The sequence below is a fragment of the Phascolarctos cinereus genome, unplaced genomic scaffold (assembly GCF_003287225.1).
Source record: "Phascolarctos cinereus isolate Bilbo 61053 unplaced genomic scaffold, phaCin_HiC Scaffold_726;HRSCAF=1367, whole genome shotgun sequence".
In the NCBI taxonomy this organism is placed as follows: domain Eukaryota; kingdom Metazoa; phylum Chordata; class Mammalia; order Diprotodontia; family Phascolarctidae; genus Phascolarctos; species Phascolarctos cinereus.
In genome coordinates, this window is record NW_027556098.1 from 111425382 (window position 1) to 111452333 (window position 26952).

The following is a 26952-nucleotide window of genomic DNA, read 5'->3' on the forward strand; positions in this document are numbered from 1 at the left end:
TCTGTGGTGAAAGGGAGATATAATAATTACAGCGATTAGTAAATAAAGCAAGAAGAAAAGATCCCTATCCACTAGGGAATAAAGGAGGGCTTTCTGTTAATGATGGTGCCTAAGCTAACCCCAGAACAAAGGTAAAGATTCTAAGAGAGCAAGTGAGATGAGAAGAGAGTTCATTATAGATGTGCAGGACAACTAGTGGTCTAAAAGCACTGAGGTAGGAGTTCTGGGAAGAGCAAACAAAACGGTAATGATCAGGACACAGAACGCAAGAGAAGTAATGTGAAATTAGTCTGGAAAGTTAGACTACATTTGGAATCTGAAGGGTATAAATGACAAGCTGAGGAGCTGGTTATTTTATCTTAAAGGTAGTAGGGAGACATATCAGAGGTACTGGCAGACTTGAGCTTCTTGCAACTGAGGAGGAATGACACACTATTCACCCACTTTTAAATGTGCACTTTGGAAAATGAGTGAGTCATCCAATTTTCATTCTAATTAGTACTCGGTGCTTCCTAGACCCTAAAATTATGAATCAAAGTCATACATGGAACCTGAACTCCAAATGAATGTTAATGTTTAATACTTTAAAATTACCTTTTCCCATTCTTTTTCTAGTAATTTGCTTCTTTAATCCCAATATTAGTGCTTCATTATAAAATTCAAAGGTCAGGATTATTTCTTTTGATATCTCCACAATGTTTGGTCCCTCCTTGGCATGTCAAATTGAATAATAAAAACTGCTCATTGGATTTAGACTGAACTAAAATGAAGCCATGGCTGAATATAACAAATAATATCAATAGCCCTTATCTTTTTATAATATAGTAATATCTCTGTATAGAAGCTAGGCCTTGAAATCAGGAAGGCTTGTATTCAAGCCCTCGTTTTAAAACATTAATTGTGAAATCACAAATTTAATGTAACTAAATGCCCAGGGCAACTCTGTAAAACTTTAACTTATAGGTGATATTATAGATCTGCACTAATAGAGGGAGTTTGCATGCTGGGAAATCTCCAAACCAATGAAATCACAGGATTTCTTCCTCCCGCAATAAAATTAAATCCATTGATAAAAAGATACATTACAATGATACTTTGCTGTTAGAAAGTAGAACTAACCTAGTAAGCGTAAGAATTTATTGCAGATTGCAAAGCTTGTAACCTTGGAAGGGATACTATCTCCTCTTGCCTCCCCTTCCATTTGAGATAAGCTGCAGGTTTTCTGCTCTGTTAGCCTAAGTAGGAGGACCCTTCTCTTCTTTGCTCCCCAGTGAATGAGAAAGGTGTATACAGCCATGGCCTGGTCAGTATGCTTTTCTCTCAGTTGGGTCCCAAACTGCCTTTGATTGGCCTATACCTGAAACAGCACCACTGATACTTCTTCAATTATCACTAACTCAACAATGAGAAGAAGATCCCTTCTAGTTCCCTCTTTCCTCAGGCAAACTATGTTTAAAAATGTTTCATCCCAGAAAAATTTGTTAAATGAGACAATGAGCCTGTTAAATGAGATTTTGCCTGTAAAGGCAAAATATTTATTCTAGATTCCACTATAATGAAATATCTTAATAAAATTATTTCCATGCCCCAAAACATGACACATAATAAGTGTTTTGCAGCTGGGAAAAGAATACTTCAACAATGGAAAAATCTAGTATCATAAATTCTTTCATATCTAATTTAACACTATTTGTACTATAAGTAGGGAATGGTAACAGAGTTTTGGAACACTTTATGTATTAAGCAGTAGTTTCTATTAAGCATCCTTTATCTTTCCCTATAATGACAGGTCAGGGAGCCATAACCTCATAAGTAAAACTAAACCTCAAAAGAGCCATTAGACATTTGGACAATGTGAAATAGGAAAGGTCAAAAAGAGGATACCCTCTGTAGATATAAGATCTCTAGGTACTACGTATATGATCATTCTGCTATGGGAAATTTTCCAGAGACAACTGAGACAGCCAAAATCAAAAATATGTCCTAGGAATAATATGGATGAAGTGAGCACAATATTAATATTATTTGAACCAGACAGAGATCTCATTCTTATATATATTCCCTAAAGAAGTAAAAAATAGGGGGAAAAAAAAAAAGGCTTACATATTCATAACAGCTTTGTTTGTGGCAGCAAAGAGCTAGAAACAAAGTAGAAATTATCCAACTAGAGAATGGTTGAACAACTGGAATTCTTGAATGTAATAGAATGTTATTCTGAAGTAAGAAATGACAAATATGAAGAATTCAAACAAACATGCATGATGTGGTAGAAGGAAGTAAGCACAATCAGAAGAACAATATAAACAATTATAATAACGTTAAAAAAAAAAGACCACTGAAAGGAGGCCAAACTCCAAATAGCTGCCTTGCTCATAGCAGCCTCATCTGACTTAGAGGTAAGAGTCCACAGAAAGACTGTTAGATGCAGATCTTTATCAGTTGTTTTTGCATAGGTTTAGTTTGTGGGGAATGTGGGGAGGAGTTCCATGTCTGAAAATGGCTTACTTTAAAAACAAAAGGTATCATTAAAATATTCTCCATGTGAAACAGCTAGTTGAAATAATAAGGGCACTGTAAGGTGTTTTGAAGTAGAAATATGAAAATTAGATGGTATGAATGTGTCTATATGAAACCTAGGAAAAAAAGGAGAGCTGGAAGATCATAAAGAATGGGAAAAATACAACAAAAAAAAAGCAAACTGAAAGATGGGGAGGAATCAGCCCAATGTTTAAGAGATGCTTCAATGAATCCATAAGCCCCTGGTACTTACTTCTTGTTCAAGTATAGATTACAACCCACCCATTTCTACAATGTATAGTTTTATCTCCTACAAAATTTTCCACAGAGGGTCTGTTTAAGGCACACAGGCCTTCCCATAGAATGTTTAATTATATTATTATCCCTGGCTCTTGCTACATGAATAGCCTTCTGCCTCTTCCAGTCATATACGTTCTTGCTGAGGTCTTTTAGTACACTTCTTATGCACTCATGGCTAGAAACATGAAGGAGTCTCTACTTACATCAGACGTATTTTTCCATGGACTGAATTTCAGTCACCAGCAATTCTGATTTTCATGAGACTGTAGAAGTTCACTACTCTCAGCTACATAAAGTCACTGCAAGTTAACTGTTGTTTCAAAGAAAGACTTTGTGAGGGGGAGCAGTCTGGGATCACTGAAAGTGGTAATCAATTCCCCAAACATAATGTGGGCTGTCTTTCTCCTCTTCAATTCTAGGCTTACCTCATTACCATTCGCAGTGTTTGCCTAAGATGTTATGAGGTTCTTTTAGCAGAACAGGACTATATTTCATTTTAAGAGTTCAAGATAATTGAAAGACAGAAAAAGGTAACAGTCTAAGTGGGGATTTTGAAATTTTTAAAGGATGTACCAGAAGTTCAGAAAGATGCCACGAAAAAAGGAAGAAAATGAGGGACTGGTGAAGATTTACAATCAGTGGCAAAGTATAAGGTAAATGAAAGGGAAAGGGGCAGGAACCATAGGGGTAAAGAAAAAGCTAGTAGGAAAGACAAAGTAAAAAGAATAAAATGTTACTTCTGAAGTATCTTCCTCATTCCTAAACTGAGATAAAAATGAGCCCTGTGGTCAAGAGAAACACAACAGATACATATCAGTCAAAATGATAAGTATATGTATTATAATAATAAGAATAATGGATTATATTTATAAAGTGCTTTAACAGTTTGCAGAGTGCTTTACATACATTATTTCATTAAACATGTAACAGGTTTAGAGCGGTATGTGAAAATTCAAAAGAGGAAACTTACCTTCCAAAGTCACAAAGTTTTAGGACAGCCGTATCAGGGTCAAGCAAGAGGTTCTGTGGTTTAATATCCCGATGACAGATTCCAAAGGAATGGATATAGGCTAAACTTCGAAACAGTTGATACATGTACAACTGAAATAAACAATAATAAGTGTTACATTGCTTATATCAAATACAGGATTATCCTTAGTCAGTAAATAATGAAAGAAGAAAAATAATTTTAAGGGAAAATTAGTTCCTGAACTTTTTCCTTAAGTTTTTCTCTCTTTTTTCCAACTAAGTAATTAAATGCATAAACATCTCTCCAGTTTCTACCACAACATGAATTTCCATTGGTAAACATCCCTTGGAGGTTACTATGACCCAAAGCTCCCAGGATTTTCTGGACTAGGGCAGGATATGAAAGACCTAAGTCTATTAATGATTTGTTGTAACACTGAAGAAATCAGGACTACAATATCACTGTCATCCTTGATAAGTCTCAGAGACAACAGGGTTTTAAACTGCCACATATACCACAGGTGACTAACACCACAGAGATGCCCAAGACTGTAGGTATCACCTTGTGGACTCTTTCCATTTTATCCCAAAAGGTGATACTTAAATACTTGACTGAGGGAAAAAGAAAAGAATCCACATGAAGAGATACTGAACCTCTTTGGCGGTGTCTCTCAAGGGCAGAGTCTACATCTTTTGCTTGCTTCTCTCTGACTTACTGGCTGCCTACACAGCATGTCCTTTGGAAAACAATCATCACTGAGGTGACTAGCCAGGCAACATCCTTAAATAGGCTCATGTGGGATGTAAGAGTGACATTTGTGGCAGCCCCTTTAGAAGTTGCTGACAGGACAGTGACGCAGATGAAGTAAATCTTGACACAAATGACCCTGTAGTTTTTAATTCCTTCAAAGAGGTATGATGAAGCAAAGATAAATCACTGCCTGGATATCATATAGTTTATCTAGCAATTTGGTATCAAACTTAACTCCAAAGTATGATGGTTATAAAAAGATTTTTAGAACATTATTTAATGAGGGTGAAAGGTTGAGGAAGTTTTATTTCCAACTCAAATGAGCATGTTACAAAGGGAAGAATTATGGTAACACTGACTACATCATTTCTTTGAACTTCTGGAAGGTATCAAGGGTGCACTGCTGTACCAACATCATCAAGGTCTTTACAACTTTGGTAACATTTAGTAAACAAAAGGAATTATTATCTAAATCTTAAGGTGTATTCAAAGAGGGTCTTTCATTCATTGCCATTAAAAAAGGATCCTCCAAATAAGAAACTTGGGCAATGTGTATTAGTTTGCTTAAAATGATTCATTTAACAGTTCTGTCACACCAATGTCTTAAGAGCAGTGAGAATCATTAATGTTAGAATACTAAAGGGTTTTCATCTTGTCTAAAACTTTCTTTGCAATGTTAAAACAGGTTAGTTTCAAGAAACCATTTACTTCATATAAATTCTTATCTAATAGACCTATTCTATATCCTAGATTTCCTTTCTCTTCCCCTTTTGAAGAAAGAAGAATGAAATACTTAGCTTTAATTTAAATTTAATTTTTTCTATTCAAGTCCTCAAAAAAATTTTTGAAGTAAGGTAAAAAGATTTTTACCCTGGCGCCCGTCTTTTCATTCATTCATTCATTCACTTTTACTCACTCACTCTACAAGTATGTATTACACATTTACATTGTGACAGGTACCACACTTGGCAGTAGGGAAAAAAGACAAAAATGAAAAAAAAAAGCCCCTCTCTTTAGGAAACTTGTATTCTATTGGGGAAAGTAGTATGAATGCAGATGAGTAAATACAAAATACATACAAAATAAATGACAAATAAATTCTGAAGATAAGGAGGAAGAGCATTAGCAACTGAAGGGATTATATTAGAACTTATACAGGATCTGGCATTTGAGCCCTGAAAAAAGCCACAAGGTTATTATTCTTTGAGTACAGGCTACAAGTAAGACCATGTTATAAAGTCTTTTTGATACTGTAAGTAAATCTACATGGACAATGTCCAAACAGGCCTAGCTTCTCTCTAAATTCTACTCCAGTACATAAGATACAATAATGAAGACTCCAGGATAGTCACTACTTAGAAAAACTTACATATGAAGCAAAAAGAACTTTAGATAACAAAAATGAGATGGGTTCATGATTTCTAAAAGTATGCAAGTTTGCGTGGCTTTTGGCTAAAAGCTAGGACAGAATTCCAATGATGTGAATGCTTTCATTAGAACCTTTGAATATCAGAGAAAATTAGTAACACTGAATGAGATAAATTCTAAACATAAAATTGTGCTTACTCAATTTTACTTAAGTTCTAATTATTCCAAATCATTACCTCAGAGTGGGAGAAGAAATTATCAATGTTTATTGAATTGATTTGTGGGGAGGAGAATCTTAGACCTGTCATTTCATCTTCAATAAAATTCACTGATACCATAGCAGCTTAGAGAATTGCCTGGGGCACTGAAAGGACAAGTGACTTGCCTAAGGTCATCCTATTAATATGTGTCGGACTCAGGACTTGAATCTATAAACATTAACAATTTTAAGTATATGCTAAAAATTAAAATCCTGGGTCATAGCCACAAAGCAAAAATTTTAATTGAGACAAGGATTTATCTTTCAGCTTTATGTGAGTTTCAGAATACAGGGGAAAAAATGGACAAAAATTCTATTCCTACTGGAGTTGCCTGGGTATAGCTTCCCTTCATTTTAATTTCTGTATTACATTTAATCAGTTTTTCTTTTCTAAAAAGATGAGGCTAGAAAAACGATAGCAGTGTTTTGCTTGTTTTTCCAAATTACCATAGTCTAAAATCAGAGGTTCTCTGATAAAACAGATTCTTATTAATGTGAATCTTGATATTATAGTTTTAAAAAGACTTATAAACATCCTTAAAGAGCAAGTTGTCAAAGAAAGAATAGTCAGTTTAAAGTCAGCTCCTACATGTTTATATTGAATAAATAATGATGAATGAATCTATGTCCTTTGCACCACAGATAGGCAACATGATATAATATTAAAGGACAGCTATATGCCCATAGGCAAGTTGATTAAGAGCATAGCATTGGAGAGAGAATGCTGAATTCAGAGTCAGGAAAACCAGGGGTCAAATCCAGCCTCACATTCTTACTGTAGGATAAGTCATTATCCTAAAGACGTATCCTAAGTCATTTCATCTTTTTGAGTGTTCGTTTCTTCATTTTTAAAATACTGGGATAACCAGAGCACCTATTTCATACCATGTTGTTGTGAGGACCAAATGAGATAAAGTATATAAAGTTCTTTGTAAAATTTAAAACACTGTGTAAATGTGAGCTATTACTACCACTATTATTATTATAACTATTCTCTCTAGCCTCTACTTTTCTCATCTGCAAAATGAGGATAATAAAAATTGGACAATTTACTTCAAAATGTTGGTGTGAGAAAAGCATGCTGAGAAATGTGAATAACTGTGAATAATAAAATGTGAGTAAGTAAATGTGTGTCTGTCAGAAATGATATTCTAAGAATTAAATGAGCTATTCGTAAAGTCCCTCTGCATTTTTAAACAGGCTGCAGGTACAATTACATCTGTAAATGGCATTTTTAAGAGCAAATTTAATGTAGTTTAAGGTAAACAGCATTGCAATATTCTGATTTTCAATCCTCTGACAAATGGAGAGGCTGCCAAAGATGAAAAAATAAACTACGTCCTAGGACTAGAACTGAAGTGCATTATCACATTTAAAGATTAAATAAATTTTTTATGTTATAATGAGCTTTAAAAATTTCTTGCGTACCTTAACATAGATCAAAGGAAGCGTCTGTTTGGCCCGACTATAGTGTCTGGCAACTCTGTATACTGTTTCAGGAACGTAGTCCAGCACCAGATTAAGATACACTTCATCTTTCTGAAAGATTAGAAAACCAAAATTAATAATTATTTTTAAAAATACTTAAATAAACATTACCACATCAAATGCAATTTATTCAAATTTTCAATTACTTAAAAATCATCTGTTATTTGAAATTAAATTATGCAAAATAAATGCACATTACAGCCCAACAGTCACAATTCTGCCTCAAGACTTCTACCTCTCTTGGTATCTCCCAGCACTCAGCACAATGACTGGCAGTTAATAATTGTTTACTAACTGACCGGCTGACTTTAAACAACAAAAGGCAGGGACACTAAGCAGAAACACCAGGTTAGAAGTAACTAGAGTAAGAAGCAGGTCAATGGTGGTGTGAGCAGAAAGAAGGGAACAGCTAGGAGAGTTGCTGGGGAGGCAGAAATGGCAAAACTTGGCGAATGAGCAAAAGCAAAGAGTTGAGGATGGCTTTAGGATTATGAACCTGGGTTACTGGAAGTTTTGTGATAATACTGACAAAAACAGGAAGCTCGAAAAAGGTATAAATTTTGGAGGAGAAGATGATGAATTTTGTTTTGAACAGGGTAAGTTTATGATACCCTATAACACAACTTAGATAGAGCTCAAGAGAGAGACTAAGGCTGAATCTATAGATCTGATAATTATCTAAATTTACAGAGATGAATAAACCATGGGAACTGATAAGGTCAGCAAGAGAAAGTATTCAGATAAAAAAGAAGTGGGTCCAGGGCATTATCTTGGGGAACGTCCATATTGAGGAAATTAGAAACAGATGATGATCCAGCAGAGGCTGAGAAAGAAGAAAAATCTAAAAAACCCCAAAACTCTGATGCAGAGTAAACAGAAACCAAATATAATATATATAATGACACAAATAAGAACAATAAAAGGAAGATCAAAACTTTAAAATTATAATGACCATGCCTATCCTCAGAGAAGAGTTATTAAAAAAAGTAGATCCCCTTCTCATCACTGAGGGGCGAAGGGGGACTATGAATGTGGAATACTACATATACCATCAGACTCAGTGTGTGTATAAGCTGGAATTGTTTTCTATTTACTTTTCTATTTTACTGACTTTGTTCCAAGAAAAGAATTTGCTGAGGAAGGGAAAGGAGAAAGATATATTAAAAAAAATAATAATGATGTAAAAAAACAAACAAAAGGAATCTATAGAAAAGGCATAAAAGCACACATCTAAGTAATACAAAGGACCAGCACCATCCTTTCAGGATTCCACCACAAACCAGTCAAATCCAGAATAAATAAAAGTTGGACACTGATAACTAAGAACAATTCAAAAATTTTTTTTAAAGCTATGATGAACAAAAGACAAAGGAGGGTAGGATCCCATTGTTTGGATGGGATGGGATGGTGATAATGGAATATGGAAAAGGCTAAACTACTCAATTCTCATTTTGACACTTTTTTCTTCATAGGAAAATGATCTTTGGAATGAAAAGGACAGAAAATGTTAAGCAGAAAATGGAACCCCAAATAAACGAAGCAGTAATCAGATACCATGTAGCTTTCACTCAAGAAGTTCAAGCCATTATTAACCCAGACAAACTACAACTGTCAAGTGTGGTTCTGGAGCTGCCATCTGTGATCTTTTAAAGGTACTGGGGTAACAGAGGAGTGGGATTTAAGAAACAGGCATGATCAATCAAAAAACATTTGTTAAATGCCTGTTATGTGCCAAACACTGCACTATAAATTGGGGGTAAAAATAACAATAATCTCTAGAGGCAAATGTCCCCATTTTCAAAAAAGAGAGTGAAGATGGCAAAGCATACATCAATGAGCTTAACTTTTATTCTTGGAAAAATTCCAGAATATATTATCAAGGTGATGGCTTATGACCAGGGAAAAGCAGTGATCACTAACTTTATCAAAAATAGGTTGTTCACTACTAGTGCAGCTATTAACTAATTAAACTATTCTGGAAAACAATTAGGAATTATGTAAGAAAAGTCACTAAGTACTCTTTGATTCGATGATCCCAAAACTAGGTTTATAACTCAAAAAAGACAAAGGCAGAAAAATTGGCTGAACAAACGATAACAGAATATTACTGTCCCATAAAGAATTATACATGTGAAATATGAAAAAAGTGTATCAAATGATAAAGTTAAAAAAAAGGTAAAACCCAAGAAGCAATATAACCTATGATTCTAAAAATGGAAATGAAAACTGTTGTTGTTTGTCCTTCATTCTTTTTTTTACAATATTTTAAAATTTTATTAATTTATTTTGATTTATCAACAATCACTTCCATATGCTTTTGAGTTGAAAATTTTTCTCCCCCTTTTCGCCCCTCACCCTCCCCACGACAGCGCACCATACCCATTAAACATTATTTTCACATTAGTGTAGTTGTAAGTAAAAATTAAAACCAATAGGAGGAAGCATCAGAAAGATGAAACAAAACTCAACAGAAGGTAAAAATAAGTGATAGTGATTCAACTTCCACAGTTCTTTCTTTGGAGGTGGACAGCATTTTCCATCCTGAGGCCTTTGGAGATGTCTTAGATCCTCGTAATGCTGAGAAGGGTTCAGTTTAACAATCTTAGTCATTGCATAATGTGGCTGTTATTGTGTACAAAGTCCTCTTGGTTCTGTTCACTCAGCATCAGACCATATAAGTCTTTCCAGGTTTTTCTGAAGTCAGCCTGTTCATCATTTCTTATAGCACAACAGTATTCCATTACATTCATATACCACAACTTGCTCAGCCATTCCCCAATTGATGGGCATCCTCTCAATTTCCAATTCTTTGCCACCACAAAAAGAGCTGCCATGAATATTTTTGTACATGTGGGTCCTTTACCCTTTTGATCTCTTTGGGATATAGCCCTAGAAGTGCTTTTGCTGAATCAAAGGGTATGTACATTTTTGTAGCCTTTGGGCATAGTTCCAAATTGTTCTCCAAAATAGTTGGATCATTTCACAACTCCACCAACAATGTATTAGTGTTCCAATTTTCCCACATCTTCTCCAACATTTATCATTTTCCTGTTTTGTCATGTTGGCCAATCTGATAGGTGTGATGTGGTACCTCAGAGTTGTTTTGATTTGCATTTCTCTAATCAATAACGATTTAGAGCATTTTTTCATATGACTATAGATGGCTTTAATTTCTTCATCTGAGAACTGTCTGTTCATATCCTTTGACCATTTATCAATTGGGGAATGGCTTGTGTTCTTATAAATTTGTCTTAATTCTCTATATATTTTAGAAATGAGGCCTTTATCAGAGAGACTGGTTGTAAAAATTCTTTCCCAATTTTCTACCTTCCTTCTAATCTTAGTTGCATTGGCTTTGTTTGTGCAAAAACTTTTCAATTTAATGTAATCAAAATTATCCATTTTGCTTTTCATAATGTTCTCTATCTCCTGTTTGGTCATGAATTCTTCTGTTCTCCATAGATCTGATAGGTAAACTATTCCTTGTTCTCCCAGTTTACTTATGGTATCAGCCTTTATATCTAAGTCATGAACCCATTTTGACTTTATTTTGGTATATGGTGTGAGATTTGGGTCTATGCCTAGTTTCTGCCATACTCTTTTCCAGTTTTCCCAGCAGTTTTTTTCAAAGAGTGGGTTCTTATCCCAGAAGCTGGGGTCTTTGGGTTTATCAAATAATAGATTACTATAGTCACTACTGTGTCTTGCATATTTAACCTATTCCACTGATCCACCTCCCCATTTCTTAGCCAGTACCAAGCAGTTTTGATGATTGCTGCTTTATAATACAATGTAAGATCTGGAATTTCTAGGCAACCTTCCTCTGCATTTCTTTTCATTAGTTCCTTTGATATTCTGGACCTTTTGTTTTCCAAATGAATCTTGTTTTATTTTTTCTAACTCTATAAAATAATTTTTGGTAGTTTGATTGGTATGGCACTGAATAAGTAAATTAGCTTAGGTAGGATTGTCATTTTTATTATATTAGCTTGGCCTACCCATGAGCAACTGATGTTTTTCCAATTATTTAGATCTGATTTTATTTGTGTGAAAAGTGTTTTGTAATTGTGTTCATAGAGTTCCTGGGTTTGTTTCAGGAGGTAGACTCCTAAATATTTTATAATGTCTACAGTAAGTTTAAATGGGATTTCTCTTTCTATCTCTTGCTGTTGGGCTTTGTTGGTAATATATAGAAATGCTGATGATTTATGTGGGTTTATTTTATAGCCTGCAACTTTGCTAAAGTTGTTTATTATTTCAAGTAGTTTTTTACTTGATTCTCTAGGATTCTCTAAGTATATCATCATGTCATCTGCAAAGAGTGATAGCTTTGTTTCTTCTTTGCCTTCTAATACCTTCAATTTCTTTTTCTTCTCTATTAGCTAAAGCTAAGGTTTCCAGTACAATATTGAATAACAGTGGTGATAATGGACATCCTTGTTTCACCCCGATCTTATTGGAAATGCTTCTAGCCTGTCCCCATTACATAATGAAGGTTTTAGAAAATGCTATTTATCCTATGCTTTCTAGTGTTTTTAATAGGAATGGGTGTTGTATTTTATCAAAAGCTTTTTCTGCATCTATTGAGATGATCATGTGGTTTCTGTTGGTTTTGGTGTTGATATGCTCAATGATGCTGATAGTTTTCCTAATATTGAACCAACCCTGCATTCCTGGTATAAATCCTACCTGGTCATAGTGTATTATTCTTGTGATAAGTTGCTGCAATCTACTTGCTAGTATTTTGTTTAAAATTTTTGCATCTATATTCATTAGAGAAATTGGTCTATAATTTTCTTTCTCTATTTTGACTCTTCCTGGTTTAGGTATCAACACCATATTTGTATCATAAAAAGAATTTGGTAAGACTCCTTCTTCACCTATTTTCCCAAATAGTCTATATAGTATTGGAATTAATTGTTCTTTAAATGTTTGATAGAATTGCATGTAAATCCATCTGGCCCTGGAGATTTTTTCCTAGGGAGTTCATCAATGGCTTGTTCAATTTCTTTTTCTGAGATGGGGTTATTTAAGTATTTTACTTCCTCTTTGGTTAATCTGGGCAATTTATATTTTTGTAAATATGTATCCATTTCACTAAGATTGTCAAATTTGTTGGCATATAGTTGGGCAAAATAATTCCTAATTATTGTTTTAATTTCCTCTTCCTTGGTGGTAGCTTCACCCTTTTCATTCTTGATACTAGTAATTTGGTTTTCTTCTTTCTTTTTTTTAATTAAATTAACCAAAGGCTTATCTATTTTATTGTTTTTTCATAAAACCAGCTCTTAGTTTTATTTATTAGTTCAATAGTTTTCTTAATTTCAATTTTATTAATTTTTCCTTTGGTTTTCAATATTTCTAATTTGGTGTTTAGTTGAGGATTTTTAATTTGTTCTTTTTCTAGTTTTTTTAGTTGTATGCCCAATTCATTAATCTCCTCTTTTTCTATTTTATTTATGTAAGCATTTAGAGATATAAAACTTCCCCTAAGAACTGCTTTCGCTGCATCCCATAGGTTTTGGTATGTTGTCTCATTATTGTCATTCTCTTGAATGAAATTATTGATTGTTTCTATGATTTGTTGTTTGACCCAATCATTTTTTAGGATTAGATTATTTAGTTTCCAATTATTTTTTAGTCTATCTTTCCATGGCCCTTTATTACATATAATTTTTATTGCATCATGATCTGAAAAGGATGCATTTAATATTTCTGCCTTTCTGCATTGGATTGTGAGGTTTTTATGCCCTAGTACATGGTCAATTTTTGTGTATGTGCCATGTACTGCCGAGAAAAAAGTATATTCCTTTCTATCCCCATTCAGTTTTCTCCAGAGGTCTATCATACCTAACTTTTCTAATGTTCTATTCACCTCCTTAACTTCTTTCTTGTTTATTTTGTGGTTAGACTTATCTAGTGCAGAGGGGAGGTTCAGGTCCCCCACTAGTATAGTTTTGCTGTCTATTTCTTCCTGTAACTCCCTGAACTTCTCCTCTAAGAATCTGGATGCTATACCATTTGGTGCGTATATGTTTAGTAATAATATTACTTCATTGTCTATGGTGCCTTTTAGCAGGATGTAGTTTCCTTCCTTATCTCTTTTGATTAGATCTATTTTTGCTTTTGCTTTGTCTGAGATCAGGATTGCTACCCCTGCTTTTTTCACTTCAGCTGACATAATATATTCTGCTCCAGCCTTTTACCTTTACCCTGTATGTGTCAGTCTTTTTCAAATGTGTTTCCTGTAAACAACATATTGTAGGATTACGGTTTTTAATCCATTCTGCAATCCTTTCCTTTTATGGGAGAGTTCATCCCATTCACATTCACAGTTATGATTACTATCTGTGTCTTTTTCTCCATCCTTTTCCCCCCATTTATGCTTCTTTCTTTTTCCTTTCCCCCTTCACTAGTGTTTTGCTTTTGACCACGCCTCCTTCAGTCCCTTCCCCCTTTTATTATCCCTTTCCCTTTTCTTCCCCTTTAGTCTTACTGCTCTTCCTCCCTTCTTTCCCTCTCCCTTTTCTTTCCCCTTTTCCCTCCTACTGCCTAGGGCAAGTTAGATTTCTATACCTAACTGATTTATTATGCCCTTCTTGAGCCAAATCTGATGAGAGTAAGGTTCAAACAATGTCCCCCCCCCTTTCCCTCTGCTGTAATAGGATTTTGTGTCTTTTCCAATGTAATTTACCCTTGTCTGCCTCCTCCTTTCTCAGTACATTTTCTAAGATCAGATTGATCCACTTATTTGGATCCATTTAACCCACTTGATTAGTTTTTTTTTATCATTACATCAAAGTCAACTAATATCCACCCTCTTTATGTATACTCCTTTAACAAGGTGTAATAACAATACAGTTCTCAAGGGTTGCAAGTCTCATATTCCCTTGTAGGGGTTTAAACAGCCCCCCCCCATTAACAACATATTGTATCTTCTGTCCCATTTACCTTTTTAAGTCCTTCTTGAGTCCTGTACTTGAAGATCAAATTTTTTGTTGAGCTCTGGTCTTTTTATCAGGAAAGTTTGGAAGTCTCCTATTTCATTGAATATCCCTCCTCCCTTGAAAAATGATGCTCATTTTTGCTGGGTAATTGATCCTTGGCTGCATTCCAAGCTCCTTTGCCTTTACGGAATATCATGTTCCACGCCCTGCGGTCTTTTAATGTAGAAGCTGCAAGGTCCTGTGTAATCCTGACTGTGGTTCCATGATATTTAAATTGTTTCTTTCTGGCTGCTTGCAGCACCTTCTCTTTCACCTGGTAATTTTGGAATTTTGCTATTATATTCTTGGTGTTGTCAATTTGGGATCTCTTTCAGGTTGGATTCTTTCTATGGTTATTTTCCCTTCTGGTTCTAGGACTTCAGGCAGTTTTCCTTTATGATTTCCTGAAAGATACTGTCCAGGCTCTTTTTTCATCATGATTTTCAGGTAGTCCAATAATTTTTAAATTGTCTCTCCTGAGTGATTTTCCAGGTCGGTTGTTTTACTGATGAGGTATTTTACATTTTCATCTATTTTTTCATTTTTTGTTTCTGTTTGACTGATTCTTGCTCTGTCATAGAGTCATTAGTTTCCATTTGTCCAATTCTAGTTTTTAACAGATTGTTTTCTTCTGTTAGTTTTTGTACTTCCTTCTTCCACTGGCCAATTGTGTTTTTTAGGGACTTTTTCCTTCAGTATACTCTTCTGTTAGTTTTTGTCCTTCCTTCTTCAATTGGCCAATTGTGTTTTAGGGACTTGTTTTCTTCAGTGTATTTTTTTTCCCATTGGCCAATTGTATTTTTTAAGGACTCTTCTACCTCTCTTTGACTATTAAAATCCTTTTTGAGCTCTTGTAAGAAGGCTTTCCAGGCTTCAGACCAGTTCATATTCCCTTTCATTGTTTCAGATGTGCATTTGTTGACCATGTTGTCCTCTTCAGAATTTCTATCTTGATCTTCTCTCTTCTCATAATATGAATCTATGGTACGTTTCTTTTTACTCATGGTGTTTCTTTATTCCCTGGCCTTTAAAGAGCTCTCCTGCTGGGGAATAGAGGGTACTGACCCAAGATTCTTGTGTTGGGAGCCTAGGTCTTGGTGTTTGTGTGCAGGGCCTCTTATGCTGGCAGTTGGAGGCTGTAGGTTTCTGGTAGCATGCCTCTTGTTGGGCTGGAATCAGCAAGGCTGGAACTTTCAGGCAGTTATAGGTTGCCTGCTTTTCCTTTCCTTTAGCTTTCTTCAGCTCCTTTTAGATGGGTGCTGCAGGGTGTTTATCTGCCTGGGGCCCCTGCAGTGTTGTCTCCCTGTTTCTGCTAATGCACTGGGAGATTCCTTTGTGGTAGAGTGCGAGGCACCTGGTTTTCTTGAGCTGGTTTCCACCGGTTCTCAGAGGTCCAGGTGTTTGCCTGTTCTACCACCTGGGCTTCAGGATTTCTTCACAATTGGAGGCTGCAGGGCTCCAACTGCTCACCTGGTGTTGGGTTGGAATCAGCAAGGCCAGGGCTTTAGGAAGCCTTTAGGTTGTTTTCTTCACCTCCTTTCAGATGAATGCCTCAGGGTACTTATCTGCCTGGGGCCCCTTGTAGTTCTGCCTCCCTTATTTTTGCTGAGGCACTGGGAGACCCTTTGTGGGCTGCTGCACTGCTGCTCCCTGTCTTTCTTCTAGTTCAGATATTCCAGGGTTTTTTTTCTGTGGTGATATTTTCTGGGTTTTCAGAGGTTGATAGGGGGAGAGTGAGAGCGACTACCTTTTCACTTCGCCATCTTGGCTCCCGGAACTGTCCTTGTTCTTGAAGAGGACTGTGACATTAGGAAGGTGATGATATGAGTTGCAAGTGAATTGGATTTAAGTGAGGGAGGGCTGTGCAAGTCACCAGCCTCACTTTCTCCTCCAGAGCCAAATCAGGAGGATGGAGATTAATGAAAATAATGAAAGGCAAAAGCAATCAGGTCAAATACAATAAAAAGTGTTAGCTTCAAATTACTAAGATTAAAATGCAATCATTCCCTTGCTTTTAAACAACAATTACAAAAACGACAGTGATGTCAGTTACATTCTGCTTTAACTCACAGAAGTTTTTTGAGAAGAGACTGGTTATGGTCAAAACAAAAAAAAATAAGCTTTCAATAAAAAAGGCCTGCATATTAATGCTAGTACCTTTCCTATGAGATTACCTCTATTTTATATCATATATACAGAACACATATATGTGTAATATCTGTGTATGCATATATATATATATGTGTATATATCTTTTATGTACACAGTTGTTTGCATGTTATCTCTCTCATTAGAATGTGCACTCATTGAGGGCTGGGACTATCTTGCGCCTGTCTTCTCAGTACCTAGCACAGTATCTGACATATAGTAAACACTAATTAAATATTGACTGACTACATATTTTACACGTGTGTGTAACACACATGGTTACCTGATAATTTTTTTGACAAGATAACTAGATCAGCTGACCAGAGAAATGTTAAAGAAAATGTATACTTTTATTTCAAAAATATATTTGTGGACATGGGCAAGATGATAGTATAGTCAAGTAGATTTGAAACACAATGAATGACCAAACCCAATATACACGTATTAATAGCTGTTAAATTGAAGGGAGGTCAGTATATAGAATAGAAGAGAAATCCATAGGAATCTGACCTTGTTGTTACTGTTGAGTCCTTTCAGTCATGTGTGACTCTTCGTGACCCCATTTGGGGTTTACTTGTCAACAATATACTGGAGTGGTTTGCCATTTCCTTCTCCAGCTCATTTAACAGGTAAGGAAACTGAGGCAAACAGGATTAAGTGGCTTATTCAGGGTCATGTAGCTAGTGTCTGGTTTTGAGGAGAGATTCTTTATTTATTTTTTAAATTAATTTATTTTATTTATCAACAATCATTTCCATAAGCTTTTGAGTTTAAAATTTTTCTCCCCCGAATCTGTCTCCCCAAGACAGCACACAACCTGAAATAGGCTCAATAGCTAGTGTCTGAAGCCAAATCTGAACTCATGAAGATGAGCCTTCCTGACTCCAGGTCCAGCATACTATCCACTGAGCCACCTAACCCACTACCTTAAAGCAAGATGATTAGAAAAGAAGGGACAGGAACACTTCTTGGGATAGGTGATATGTTAACAGATGACAATGAAAAAGCAGAACTGAATTCTTGTTTTATTTCCATTTTTTCCACAAAAGTAAAATTCTTTTAGCTTGAAAACTAAAGAGCAAGGCCAAAAAGGAGACAGTAAGTAAGCCAATTCACAAAAGTTCAGCAATCTAGAAGCAAATACATTACATTTGGGTTGCTAAAAAACAAAACAAAACAGAAGCAGAATAGTAAAGAATAATGTATATTTGGGAATCAAAAGAGCTGAGTTGGAATCCCTGACCTTCCATTAGTTTTATCACCTTACCTAAGTCATTGTTTTTATTTAATTGTAAATTCCCCCCACCTCTCTTTTCGCGGGGGGGGGGAAGAAAGGACTACACTAGATGATCTCTAAGGTCCCTTCTACTTCCAAAATTCTGTAATGCTGTGATATGATCCTGAGATCATTGTTGTAAATGTCTTGAGAGATAATGGAGCACGATAAAAATGCTAGCTGGTAAGCAAATATATCAATCATCAAAAAGGAGAAAATGGTACAGTACAAAAAACACAGACCAGTAAGTTTTATGTAGATCACTGGAAAATTTTTTTCTGAATAATGTTAAATAGATGATTTGTGAGATAGATGATTTGTGAGCAATAAGAAAACAAAGTGATCACTAGGAATCTTAATGACTCTATTAAAAATAAGCCATGCCGAATGAATCTAATTTCCTTTTTTTTGATGGTGCAACTAGACGACTGAATTGAAGGAATACTGTACACATGGTGTATTCTTCTGTTAAATCATATCTATGTGGACAAAGCAGAAAAAACAAAGGCTGTTCAGCTCATTAAGTGGATTTGTAGGTGGACTGAATCTTTCTAAATTTGGAGGATCTACACTGGAAATGCTACAGAGTTCTGTCTTTGGCACTGCCCTATAAAGCATGCTTTTTGATAACTTCAGCCAAGACAAAAGAGGTACATTTATCAGACTGACAAATATCACAAAGAAGAGATAGTTAAAATGATTTATTATAGAATCAGGATACAAATAATTCAATCTATATTGCAGAGTGAATGGCAATACCTAAAGTCCTAATGTTATATAGCAAAAGAGTAGACGGCAAGACCTATGGGACTGAGGTTATATCAGTACATCTAATGACAGTACACATGGCTGAAATAATCTTCATAATGCCTAAGGGTAATGCTACTCAAAAATTTTCAGAGGCTCCCTACTGCCTCTAGAATTAAATACAAAGCCCTTAACATCGTATTTAATATACTGCACAACCTAGCTTCTACCTATCTTTAAGTTTTACTTCCTGCAGTTAATTTTCAAAAACATTCTATGCTTCATACAAAACAGAATTGTTTCCTGGCTGTGTGCTCTTATTTTTTACTTCCTAATATTTATGATACACCACCAGTTCATTCCAGAAATGTGATACTTTCTACATCTCTACCTGGTGAAATTAATTCCAAATGTACATACCTACCTATCTCTGCCTGTTTCACCACCTTCAAGTCCCATAGGCATCTTGAATTTAACATATCTAAAAGAATATTAATCTTTCTCCATAAATCCATCACTTCTCCAAACTTCCCAGTTTCTATCACTGGTACCATCATTCTTACAGTCACCTAGATTCACAAGCAGAGTCATCCTCAACTCTTCCCTCTCACTCAGAATGCACACATGTTCAGTAGTCAAGTCTCATCAATTTTACCTCCTCACATTATCTTTTTTTTCTGTCCTGCTTACCTGGACTACTGTGCTTGCCAAACTGGTCCTACTACATCTAGTTTCTCCCTACTACACACAGCCACCACATTGATATACTTAAAAAGTACCTATCTGACTAACTCACTTCCCTGATCAAGAATAGTTCTTCTTTAAAGAATAGTTTCTTCTCATTTCTAAAAAAACAAGCAAACAAACAAAAAACATTTAAGTCTTTCATATTCTGGCTCCAACTTATTTTTCCAATCTCATTACAAATTACTTCCCTTGCTCTAGACAAATTGGCCCACTTGCAATTTCTGATATAAGACATTTCATCTCCTATCTCGTGCCTTCAATGTGCTGTGCCTCTATGCCTAAAATCTTCTCCTTCCTAAGCTTTTGCCCACTAGAATCCATAGCTCTCTTTAAGACTTAAGTCAAGAGTCACCTCCTTCCAGAGGCTGTCTTGGACAACCTAGTTGTTAGTGTCATTCATCTTTCTGCACTGAAAAAACCCTTTTAATATAAGCCATATTTACTAATCTGTAAATTTATTGTAAACCCTGCCTCCCCTCCCCAGCATCCCCAGCAGAATGTAAACTCCTGAAGGGTAAGAACTGTTTCATTTTTCTATGTATGTTCCTGGGATCTAGCACAGTGCCTGTTCGTAGGTGCTTGACTGACTGATTTTCTTATTTCGAAGACTTATTTGGATGACATCTCCTCCATAAGCTCTATGCCCTGTCCTACAAATGATTCTGTACTTCTCCCATTTGCATGTGCTCTTACCTTTTTAACATCATATGTATGCGTACTGGCATACCCATCACCTCTCATCTTATTAAAATAGAAGCTCTCAGGACAAAGACTGTAATTTTCATTTTTTTTATCTTTACTGCCCACATCTTAAGTAAGTACTTAATAAAAAAAATTATTGAAGTGAATACTAAGTACTGTCTCCTTAATCCAACTTGTTTAATTTTGTTCATTTAATAATTATTAAGGAAGATAGTGGAATAAGCAGTAAATCACTGTAGCTCTCCCATATTTATCTCCAAACAACCATAAAATAGCCCAAAAAGAAATTGTGAATCAGCAGAACCAGAAAAAAAGATGGGGTGAAACAACCTTTGAGCCCAAGAAACTTAAAAGATTGACAGAAAAGGTCTGTCTTAGTTGGGTGAAAGGGGAACACAGTCCAAGACAGGAAGCACCCCAGCAACTCAGCAGCAAGCCCCACCTTAGCAAACCAGCTGTAGATCCCGAGTGTGGTGGAACAGGCACACTCCAATACCAGGACCCCACATGCGCCTCAGCATAGCCAGAGGAATGGGCCATACCAGCTCAGACAACTGCAAAGTGCTTTGTTGTAGCCCCATGCAAACAGACAACCACCAGGCGCCCCAGGGAAAAGCAGAAACACCCTACCAGGCCTCAGCACATGACAGACACCACCACTAGGACCTTCGTTAGCACTAGGTAAGCTGGCCAGCAGAACCAGCCACCCCCCCATCCCATCTCCTCAGCACAGCACCAGACATGAGGGTCCCCTTTGGCCTCAAGGCAACGTAAGTGCAGCAGTAGGTAAACAGCTAGGGCCTACAGACCCTGGCACAAGAAGCCTGAGACAGTGCCCCTTCCACCCTGGGAGCAGAGTTCAAATTTAAAAGAAAGGAAAAAGACCAAAAGACAAGAGCAAAAACCACCACCATCACCACCACCACCAAAGGATCTGACCATAGAAAGTTATTATGTTGACAGGGAAGATCAAGACACAAAGGCAGAAGAGGACAACAATGGCAAAACACCAAAGAAAAATGGGAAGTGGTCTCAAGCCCAGAAAGAACTCATGGAAGAGCTCAAAAAGGAGCTTAAAAATCACATAAGAGAGGTAGAAGAAAAATTGGGAAAAGGAATGAGAGTGATGCAAGAGAATTATGAAAAAAGTCAACAGCTTGAGGGAAAAAAAAACCAATTGCTTAAAAAGTAGAATTGGACAAATGGAAAAGGAGATACAAAAATCCGCTGAAGACAACAACTCCTTAAGATGTACAAATGGCCAAATAGAAAAGAAAGTACAAAAGCTAATTGTGTAAAACAACTTCTTAAAAGTTAGAACTGGGCAAGCGGAAGCTAATGACTCTATGAAACATCAAACAAATTCAAAAGAATGAAAAAATAGAAGAGAATATAAAACACCTCATGAAAAACAACTAACCTGGAAAAACAACTGATACTGGAGAGACAATGTTAGAATCAGTGGACTGCCTGAAAGCCATAATCAAAAGGAGGGGCTGGAAACCATCTTTCAAGAAATTATCAAGGAAAACTACCTTGATAACCTGGAACCACAGGGCAAAACAGGCACTGAAAGAATCCAGCAATCACCTTGGGAAAGAGATCCCAAAATAAAAACTCCAACGAACAGTATAGTCAAATTTCAGAACTATCAGGTCCAGGAAAAAGTACTGTGAGTGTCTAGAAAGAAACAATTCAAATACTGGGGAGCCAGAATCAGGATTACACAGGACTTAGCAGCTGCATCATTAAAAGACTGGAGGTCATGAAACATGATATTCTAGAATGTGAAGGAGCTAGTACTACAAGCAAGAATCACTTACCTGGCAAAATTAAGCATAATACATGAAGTGAAAAAATGGTCACTCAATGAAATAGAAGGATTTCTAGCTTTGATATGGAAAAGATCAGAATTAAATAAAAAAATCTGATCTCCAATATCAAGACCCAAGAAAAACCTAAACAGGTAAAAAGGAAAAAGAAAACATAATGAATTTAACAGAGCTAAGCTGTTTATATCTTTACATGGGAAGATGATACCTGTAATTCTTAAAAATTGTACCACTAATAGTATAGGTGGTACTATACTACTGGAAGAAATATACATAGACAAATGATAGGGATACAAGATGAATTTGAGGGAATGACATAAAAAAAATTAAGGGATGAGAAAGAGGAGTACACTGGGTGCAGAAAGAAGGGAAAGGCAGAATGGGATAAATTATTTCACACGAAGAAGCAGTCCTATTAAAGTGGAGGGGAAGGGGGGAGAGTAGGAGATGGGCATCACTTGAACCTTACTCTTACCAGTATTGGCTCAAAGAGGGAATAATATACATAATCAGTTGAATATAGAAATCTATCTTACTCAACAGGGAAGTAGGAAGGGAGGAGATTATAAGGGGTAGGGAGGCTGATAGAAAGGAGGGCAGAATTGGGGAGGCAGCAGACAGAAGCAAAACACTGGTAAGGAAGGAAAGGGCGAATGAAGAGAGGAAAAACAGGAGGAAAAATAGGATGGAGGGAAATATGCAGTTAGTAATCATAACTGTGAATAAGAATGGGATAAACTCTCCCATAAAACAGAAATGGATAGCAAAATGTATCAAAAACCAGAATCCTACAATATGCTGTTTAAAAGAAACACACTTGAAGCAGTAGAGACACACAGAAACTGTACGGGGTTAGAGCAGAATTAACAAACAACAAAAAACAAACAAAAAAAACAACCCCCACAAAAAAACCAGGAGTAGCAATGCTGATCTCAGACAAAATGAAAGCAAAAACAGATCTAACTAAAAGAGATAAGGAAGGAAACTACATCTTGCTAAAAGGTACCATAAACAATGAAACAATGTTAATACTAACCATATATGCATCAAGTGGTATAGCATCAAATTCTTAAAGGAGAAATAAAGTGAGTTACAGGAAGAAATAGACAGAAAAACTATACTACTGGGGGACCTCAACTGTCCCCTCTTGGAACTCAATAAATCCAACCAAAAAATAAACAAGAAAGAAACTAAGAAGGTAAATAGAATATTAGAAAAGTTATATATGACAGACCTTTGGAGAAAACTGAATGGGAAGAGAAAGGAATATACCTTTTTCTCAGAGGCAGCACACGGCATGTACACAAAAACTGACCATGTGTTAGGGTATAAAACCCTCAAAATCCAATGCAGAAAGGCAGAAATATTAAATGTATGATAATGCAATAAAATTCACATTCAACCAAGGGCTGTAGAAAGATATATTAAAAATAATTGGAAAATAATCTAATCCTAAAGAATAAGTGGAACAAACCACAAATCACAGAAATAATAATTTCATTAAAGAGAATGACAACAATAAGACAACATATCAAAATTTGTGGGATACAGCAAAAGTAGTACTCAGGGAAAAATGTCTTTCTCTAAATTCTTACATCAACAAAACAGAAAAAGAACAGATCAATGAACTGGGCATGCAACTCAAAAAAACAGAAAAAGAACAAATTAAAAATCCTCAACTGAGCACCAAATTGGGTTTCTGGAAAATCAAAGGTGAGATTAATAAAATTAAAAGTAAAACAACAACAAAAACCGTATTGAGCTAATAAATAAATCTAGGAGCTGGTTTTATGAAAAAACCAACAAGACAGATAAACCACTGGTTAATTTGACTAAAAAAAAAGAAGAAAGAAGAAAATCAAATATCTAGTATCAAAAATGAAAAGGGTGAAATCATCACCAATGATGAAGAAATTAGAGCAATCATTAGGAAATATTTTGCCCAATTATATGCCAATAAATCTGTCAATCTGAGTGAAATAGATGAATATTTACAAAAATATAAGTTACTTAGATTAACAGATCAAGAAATGGAATGCCTAAATAACCCCATTTCAGAAAAAGAAATTGAACAAGCCATTAATGAACTCTCTAAAAAACAGTCTCCAGGGCCAGATGGGTTCACAAGTCAATTCTACCAAACATTTAAAGAACAATTAATTCCAATACTATATAAGCAATTTGGAAAAAGAGGCAAAGGAGTACTATCAAATTCTTCTTATGATATAAATATGGTGCTGATACCTAAACAAGGAATAGCTTAAAAAGAGAGAGAAAATTATAGACTAATTTCCCTAATGAATATCGATGAAAAAATTTGAACAAAATACTAGCAAAGTGATTACAGCAGTGTATCACAAGGATTATACACTACGACCAGGAGGGATTTGTACCAGCAATGCAGGGTTGGTTCAATATTAGGAAAACTATCAATATAATTGATCATATCAAGAACAAAAACAACAGAAATCATGTGATTATGTCAACAGATGCAGAAAAAGCTTTTGACAAAATTAACAGCACCCATTCCTATTACTAGAGAATATAGGAATAAAGGGAGCATTTCTTAAAATGATAACCAGTATCTATCTAAACAACAGTAAGCATTATTTGTAATGGGGATAAGCAAGAAGCTTTCTCAGTACAATTACGGGTGAAGCAAGGATGCCCATTATCACCACTATTATTTAATATTGTACTAGAAATGTTAGCTATAGCAGTAAGAGAAGAAAAAGAAATTAAAGGAACAGGCAATGAGAAAACAAATCACTCTTTGCAGATGATATGAGAACCCTACCGAATCACCTAAAAAACTACCTGAAACAATTAACAACTTTAGCAAAGTTGCAGGATATTAAAATAAATTCACATAAATCATCAGCATTTCTTTATATGATCAACAAAGCCCACTAGTAAAGAGAGAAATTCCATTTAAAATAACTGCAGACAATATAAAATACTTGTGAGTCTACCTGCCAAGACAAGCTCAGGGAACTACATGAACACAATTACAAAACACTTTTTACACAAATAAAGTCAAATCTAAGCAACTGGAAAAATATCAGTTGCTCATGGGTAGGCCAAGCCAATATAATAAAAATGACAATTCTGCCAAAACTAAATTACTTTTCAGTGCTATACCAATCAAACCACCAAAAAATTATTTGACAGAGCTAGAAAAAAAATAACAAAATTCATCCAGAAGAACAGAAGGTCAAGGATATCAAGGGAATCATTGAAAAAAAATTACAAAGGAGGGTGGCCTAGCAATAAAGCAGTAATCAACAAACATCTTGGTAATCAAGAACAACACAGAGGCTGTTATATGAAACTGCAGCCTTGTTAACATAGTTTTCAAAATATATATTTTGTTAAATTTTCCCAATTAAATTAATAATTTTTAACATTCATTATTTAAAATTGAGGTCCTAATTCTCTCTTCCTTCTGCCCTTCCCCCACTCCTTGAGAAAACAAGCAAAATGATATCAATTATATGTGTGAAGTCGTATTTCCATATTTTCCATGTTACAAAAGAAACCAAGAAAAATAAGGTTAAAAAAAGCATACTTCAGTTTATACTCAGAGCTCATCACATCTCTCTCTCTATAGGTAGAAACATCATGGGTCCTTCGTAATTATCTTGGATCACTGTCTTGATCACAGTAGCTAAATCTTTCGCATTTGATTATCAGTACAATATTGCTGTTACAATGTTCTGGTCCTGCTCACTTCACTTTGCATCAGTTCAACTAAAACTTCCCAGGTTTTTCTGAAACCATCTTGCTCATCATTTTAGCACAATACTATTTCATCACAATCATATGCCACAGACTTGTGCCACCATTCCAACTGATGGGTTTCCTCTCAAATTCCAATTCTTTACCAACACAAAAAGAGCTGTTAGAAATAACTTCATACAAATAGCTCCCTTTCCCTTTTCTTTGATCTTTTTGGAACAGAGCCCTTGTAGTGGTATTGCTGGGTCAAAGGGTATACATAGTTTTATCACCCTTTGGGCACAATTCCAAATTGTTCTTCAGGATGACTGGACCAGTTCACAATTCCACCAACAGTGCATTAGTGTCCCAATTTTTCTACATCCCCTCCAGCATTTATCATTTTTCCTTTCTTTCACATCAGTGACCTGATGAGCATGAGGTGCTATCTCAGAGTTGTTTTAATTTGCATTTCTCTAATCAATAATGATTTACAGCATTTTTAGGTGTGACTTGATAGCTTTGATTTCTTCTAAAAACTACCTGTTCATAGCCTTTGACCATTTATCAATTGGGGAATGGCTCACTATTTTTCATAAATTTGGTTCAGTTCCCTATTTAATCAGAGAAAATTGCTGTAAAAATCCTGCCTGCAAATCTCCGCCCCCCATACCCCGTTTTCCTTCCCTTCTAACTTTGGCTGCATTGGTTTTGTTTGTACAATACCTTTTTAATTGCATGTAATCAAAATGATCCATTTTATTTTCTCATTTTGTCATAAACTCTATTCCTGTCCATAGATCTGACAGGTACATTTTCCCAAGCTCCCCTAATTTACTTAAGATATCACTTATATCTAAATCATGTATCATTTTGAACTTATTTTGGTATAAGGCATGAGATGTTAGTCTATGCCTAGTTTCTGCCAAACTGCTTGCCAGTTTTCCTAGCAATTTTTGTCAAATGGGGAGTTCTTGCTCCCCGAGCTTGGATCTTTGGGTTTATCAAACACTAGATTACTACAGTCATTTACTATTGTATATTGTATACCTAATCTATTCCAGTGATCCACCACTCTATTTCTTAGCCAGTACCAAACTGTTTTGATAACTCAAATGTAGTTTGAAATCTGGTACTGTTAAGCT

The 26952-nt window shown here is 35.5% G+C and overlaps 1 protein-coding gene across 4 annotated transcripts in view; it reads right to left on the bottom strand.

Annotated features, from left to right (window-relative positions):
- The window catches only part of GSK3B (glycogen synthase kinase 3 beta), a 287106-nt gene that overhangs the window by 127838 nt on the left and 132316 nt on the right, over positions 1-26952 (bottom strand). For all 4 annotated transcript variants that reach the window (XM_020985881.2, XM_020985882.2, XM_020985883.2 and 1 more), the window contains exons 4-5: positions 7593-7703; positions 3788-3918 (exon numbers count right to left, since the gene is read on the bottom strand). In XM_020985881.2, the coding sequence (XP_020841540.1) occupies positions 3788-3918; positions 7593-7703 (242 nt within the window). The remainder of the gene's footprint in view (positions 1-3787; positions 3919-7592; positions 7704-26952) is intronic.